Consider the following 5937-nt stretch of genomic DNA (forward strand, 5'->3'; position numbering starts at 1 on the left):
GCTGAAGATCCATTGTCTCCCAGTCTCTAGGAATTCGTGTAAATTTGTGCAAATTCAGGTACAAGTCGAGACAGACCATGTTATTTTAGACTATTCACAATTCTAATTCTGGTGTAAGTGGTCAAGAGATCAATTAAAATTACTGTATATGCGATTGAAGGTTTTGTGATGATCTGAAAAACTGTCTTGGTGGTTTGAATGGCCGCCTGCTCTATGTTCCTTAAGGAATTAGGTAAGCAGGATGCATCCCTCCAGGGAGACAGTTCGCATTCCATTACAACAAACTATCTCTGGGATTTCCATGCGTAGATGGGATGCATAGAATTCTCAGCTTGGTTTGGAGACTTTTAAACATGGTGATGGGTTTAAGCATGTATCAGGCACCAGGCTGACAAAAAAAATCCTTATAGAATAGACTGACTGAGGAGCTGGCAGATAAACAGCCTAAATTCAACCATCCATCATTTGCTAGCAGTCTGCATAAGAGGAGACAATGATAGAATCTACCTCTAGTCTAAGCTTATATTATTGATAATCCAATGCTGAATTTGTAGTCTTGTGACTAAACTTCTAACTCAGTTATTTATACAGTGTGTGATATATACAGAGTCTGAGGCTCTCTACTGATGGGCTTGGAAGTGGATCACAGTGTCAGTGGTGGTCAGGACATCTGTAAAGTTTCACATCTTGTACAATTATATGATCTACAGTGAAACCTAGAATCCGCTGATGATACAAAACAGCACAACTGTCTCAGAAAGTCACTAAATCCATCTCCTCACCAAACTCCCCACCTGTGTTATTGGGAGGCATGATATTGGGAGGTATGATCAACAGCTGGTTAAAGGTTCCACTATCCATTTGTACCATTTACTCAGAGCCAGCTGTGAACCACCCCCAAACTCTGGCCATTTTGTGCCCATAATGGCTCTTGTTTCAATGATATTGTTAGTGCTGTGATCACATCAGCCGAGAACTTGCTTGTGAGTCCGTGGTGAGGTGGCTATTTCCGGGGCTGCTCCCCAGTTGACATTTTCATGTCCATAAGTCTCACGTTGCCGATGTCCTCATACATGGCTGCCTGCAGAGCGTCCAGCCCCTGAAACACAATGACATAGTGCCTGCTGATACTGAAGGGTTGCGTGTGAATTTGTTATGGATTATTATCTATAATAATAATAATCCTTGCATTTTATATAGTGTTTTCACGTCTTCTAGATGTCTCAAAGCACTTCACAGAATATACCGTAAAGTGCATTGACTGTATATTTGTGGGCGAAATGCGGCAGCCAAATTGCACACAGCAGGGTCCCCACAGCATCCCCACAGTCGTGAATTGAAGTGACCAATTTATTATTTTTTTTCTTGAGGGATTATTATCAGGCGTGTGGAGTAAGGAAACTTGCCCAAGGTTTCACCCTGCCAGGAATCGAACCCAGGTCTCTCGCTTGAGAAGTGAGTTCTCTAACCACTGAGCTCCAGGACTCCACGATTTGGCGAACAAGAGGATTGAGCGATAAAGAGCAATGACATCACTGGCTGGATTTCACTAGTTGGGAATTGGAGTGTATGATCCCTGGAGGTCACTATAGGACAGAATGTAGAAGCGAGGAGATAATGGGTTTTTACAACTCAACACACCCTGCCAATATCTCTGGCTAGGCTCCAATATCTCACGGCCCTAAATTAATTCCCAAATCGCTTGTCACATCCTACACCCCACTGCGCACAGCTTTACCCTGGAAAAACGTTATTTTTCTGTACCTCATACATGTGGTCCATGCCCTCCTCCTCCTGCTCACCCTCCTCACCGTGGTCCTGGGAAACAAACATATGTTTTGTCATATGGTAAATTGTGTGACCGTTTTCTTCCTCGGCCCCAAACGGCAGCCCTGATTCCCGGAGAGAAGGACTTACCCTGGTAAAGAGCAGCAAGGCTGGTAACGAGAGGCACAGCATCAACAGCACACCCTGGACCACAATCAATATGTCCTTCATGAAGTACTTGCTTTTCAAAGTCTCCAGATCCAAGGATTCTGAGAGCAGAGGCACACCAAACATTTCATAAAAAGGAACATGGTTCTTCACTTGTTAGACTGATTACATCAGGTGACAGTCACTACGTTGACAGCCGGGTAGGTGAACTACCCATTGCTGGTAGCCAATGGCAGGTTGGATTCCTCCCTGTTTGCTATCCTGGCAACTCGTTTGTTTATCTATGTACAGAAATTCCATTGATACTCAAAGCCAATCAAGCACAAACTCCCAAATTGCCATCCATCTCAACTATCATTAATGTGAGATAATGAGGTCTGTCATTTGGTTTCCTATGACAGAATGGGCACTTGGCACATTCACTCACTTCATATAAAGTTTCTTGAAATTTTTTTTGTTAGAAATATTAACATTGAAAGCAAATCTCCAGCACTTTCACAAACACAGCTGAGCTGAGAAAGGGACTTTCTCTAAACTGAGAAACCCAGTTAGATCTGGTTCAGCTCTATTACACACTGTTCCTGGATGTCTGGCTAAAGAAATTAATTCAGAAATTTGGAAGCAGAATTTGCTGTCGCATCTGTTTGGGTGTATAATTTAATAGTGTATTCACTGTGAAGCTGCGTAGTTCCTAATGAAATGTCAATCTGCTTTTGACCGAGAAGTAAATCCTGTGAGTCAAATGGTTCCAAGCTTCATTTTACACTGAGAAACACAAGCCCTCGCCATGCTCACTTACCGTCCACCACATTCAGTTCTATTCCACACCGAGTTTTCTGAGTTCTGACCGAAGCCATCTCACAGAAGTATGTTCCACTGTGGCAAGGTTTGGCTTCTGTAAACTTCAGGTAGAAATGGGGTTTCTTATGGTATGTTGTTATCATACCATTACAATTCAGTTGACTGAGTGATTTCCTCGGTGCCTGGTACCATGTGATGGTGTCGTTTAAGAAGTGTTGCATGTCTGTGGAGCATGTCAGCACTACAGTGCTGCCTTTCTTGACTGCTTGGTAAGGCACCGGGTAATGCATTCTCGGCTCTGCACACAATGCCACTGTAATTATAACAGATAAAGTATCACTTCCATTATAAGTTCCTCTTTCTCCCTCCAGACACAATTGCTCTCAACGGGGGGAGGGGGGAGAGGGGGGGAGATGGACCACGAGCAGAAGAACCACACTGGCCTCATTCTAACTATCCCAAAGCTTGCCACTTTGCTTAGAACGAATGACTAGTTAATAGTTGGCCTGAGGGACAGTGCGTTGGCAGATTGACCGGGCCCAAGTTGGGAGTTGGGCTGTGTGTGCATAAGAATGTTTCAGAGGCGGTCTCTGGAGAGTGAAATCCTGGCTAATTTTTTTCTCCCCATCTTAGAGTGCCGAAGTCAGACGAAACCTGCAGCCTTCTGATCTGTGATTCATTGAGCCTTTGGAAGAATTCGCATCAGTTATGTAAAAATTCTGTGTATCTCACATCTCAGTTCTGAGAGCTGGACAATCTGTGACTTCTAACTGCTGCCCTGATTGTCAAAGTAGGGCCACAATGAGATGTGTGGCAGAGTCTTACATAGAAGACAGTGCTCAAGATGCTACAGGCTTTTTGTTGAAGGCAGCAAAAATAAGCTTCACCCAATCAAAGTGAGCAGGTCCCAGGAGTGATAAAAACTCTGACTTGAGCATCTTGATGGCCTCTGTACACCTTCCCAGCATTCAGACAGTCAGCACCAAACCGCTTCCTCTTTTTTCAATGGACCAGAGTAACTGTTTACTGAGCTGTGGTGAACTAAAATCAGAAACTGCTATCTTTTCGAACACAACCCGCAAAACACAAGTGAAGAGCTCAGCATTTGCAGCGATAGCGATGATGCGAAACACTTATTTGCATCAGAAACCTGTTTTTCCCTTACAGTCCTTTCTTTCAATAGTTATTGATAATAATAATAATCCTTCAATCTTTACAGCGCTGTATCACGTCTTCAAGACGTCTCAAAGTGCTTCACAAGACATAGTGTAAATTGGAATGATCTAACCTAACAATTCCTGCTCCAACAAAGATCATACACCATAGAGCATGTGCAACTGTTAGTAATTAGGGATGAAGTTGGTTTTGATCAATGTGAAGTGTCTATGAATATGGCTTAAGTTGGTTTCAGGATGCTCCAGGCTTGGAGCCCAGTGCAGGCAACCTTCGAAATCCCACCACTCGACCCTCATGGGGAAGGATGTCAATGTTGCTGGTGAATTCTTTGTTTGGGTAGGAGCTGGAATGAAGGAAAGCCTGACACAAAATACTCTTGAGATTATTTATAATTAATGCTTAAATTTTCAATCCTTGTTTGGACTGGAGTTGCCCATGTCTGCTGGTGGAGCAAGACATCCTCTGTGAGAACTCGGTGTTCTACCTATTACTTAAGGGGTTTTAACACTTATTTCTGGCGAGAGTAGAGTGAGAAAATGGAGCCCATCCAACCACAAACGCTCTTAGGCTGGGGAGCAAGTTAACACACCCCAGTAGACAGACTGGATATGAATCAGAGACTGGAGTATTGTGTTTGCTTTCTTTTATCTGAGAAAGGAATTGTGAAGGGAACAGATTGACAGTGGGGAGACATTGCAGAGAAGATTTTCTTTTGAAAATACACTTTAAAAAGATTTCTTGGTTGCTCACCACAATTGACACGTTTCCACACAAAGCCAATGTACCAAGTATCCACCTGTTTCTACCGCCACAAAGCTCATATCCCAGGCAGTGGTTTCACTTAGGAAAGCGAGAGATTTGCAGTCGAGGGAGTTTGCTCGTTCGGCGCTTTCTGGACTGTATTTGTTTTACCAACTTCCACACGTTTGGAGTTTCAGACAGAACTTTTCAATGTTTAAAATAAATATTTGGATTGAAAGCTCCACCTGAATGCACCAACTGAGACGATTTAGAGAGAGAGAGAGAGAGAGACACACACAAAGAGCCAGCGGGCGGGAGAGAAGCTCACAGCAAATAATACACGTCAGTAACTGCAAACGAAACATACTCAGCGCCTTGGCTAATGTCTCCCAGCGTCGTCTTTTGACTGAGTTAAATGACTGTAATTTAAGACAAGAGTCAGAGACCAGGGCACATTGCTGTGGGTGCGCTCTCGGCATCTCAGTCATCACATCACGTAAGGTGGTCACTTACCATGTGTGAAGGCCAAGATGACCAGGAGGCGGCTGGGACCCTGGAGGGATGTTTCGGTACAGAAAGCCATGATCTAACGAGCTGTAATGGCAGCAAAGAGCGTCTGTCTTCTTGGGTACAGAAGTTCAATCTCAGCCACAGTCACCCGAAATTGGGACCCAGTGTCTCACCCTCCTCGCCTATTGGTGAGTGAACTGTGGCCAGTTAGCGTTCAATCTTTTTGCGATTTCCGTTGTTATTAATTTTAGGCACTAACAGGAAACCCGTGGTCCCCAGCCATCATCCATTCTGTGACTGCAGTAGTTTTGTCTATTTTTTTTCTCTCTGGCTAGCCATTGACTGAAACTTTAGCATGGTTCAAACTTTTAAAGCAAGTTTTACATTTTATAAGTGAAGTTCTTTTTAAGAAGATTCTTACTTTACAAAAGATATGTTGTTATTAAGTGAAAAGTGAAGGAATTTCAATGTCTCAGATTGCTGTTTGCGTTAATTCTCGATTGCATTTCCCTGGGCTGAAGTGACCTCCAATATTGGAGTAAAACTTTACAAGAACAGCCACATTTCAGAGCAACAATGTTTACACAGAGAATTTTCATCTATTGCAATGTCTGTGAGAGATCATTAAGAACATAAGAATATAAAAATTTGCTAAGTGAAAGAACACCAAGGTTCATCTAGTTGGCCATCCACCATCTTGTCAGTCACTTGACATGTCATGTCCCAACAACAACAACAACAACAAGATTCCATTTATAGAGCGCCTTTCACGTC

The 5937-nt window shown here is 43.2% G+C and overlaps 1 protein-coding gene across 1 annotated transcript; it reads right to left on the minus strand.

The window, feature by feature from the left end:
- Positions 1 to 363: 363 nt before the first annotated feature.
- On the minus strand, positions 364 to 5308 carry cd79b (CD79b molecule, immunoglobulin-associated beta). The gene is made up of 5 exons (XM_007907352.2): positions 5167 to 5308; positions 2735 to 3049; positions 1918 to 2036; positions 1765 to 1818; positions 364 to 1099 (listed from the first exon to the last, which is right to left on the minus strand). Exons 1-5 carry the CDS (start codon positions 5234 to 5236, stop codon positions 1004 to 1006), a joined length of 654 nt encoding a protein of 217 aa, XP_007905543.1. The 5' UTR covers positions 5237 to 5308; the 3' UTR covers positions 364 to 1003.
- Between the last annotated feature and the right edge of the window lie 629 nt (positions 5309 to 5937).

Source organism: Callorhinchus milii, unplaced genomic scaffold (assembly GCF_018977255.1).
Source record: "Callorhinchus milii isolate IMCB2004 unplaced genomic scaffold, IMCB_Cmil_1.0 Scaffold23, whole genome shotgun sequence".
Classification (NCBI taxonomy): Eukaryota; Metazoa; Chordata; class Chondrichthyes; order Chimaeriformes; family Callorhinchidae; genus Callorhinchus; species Callorhinchus milii.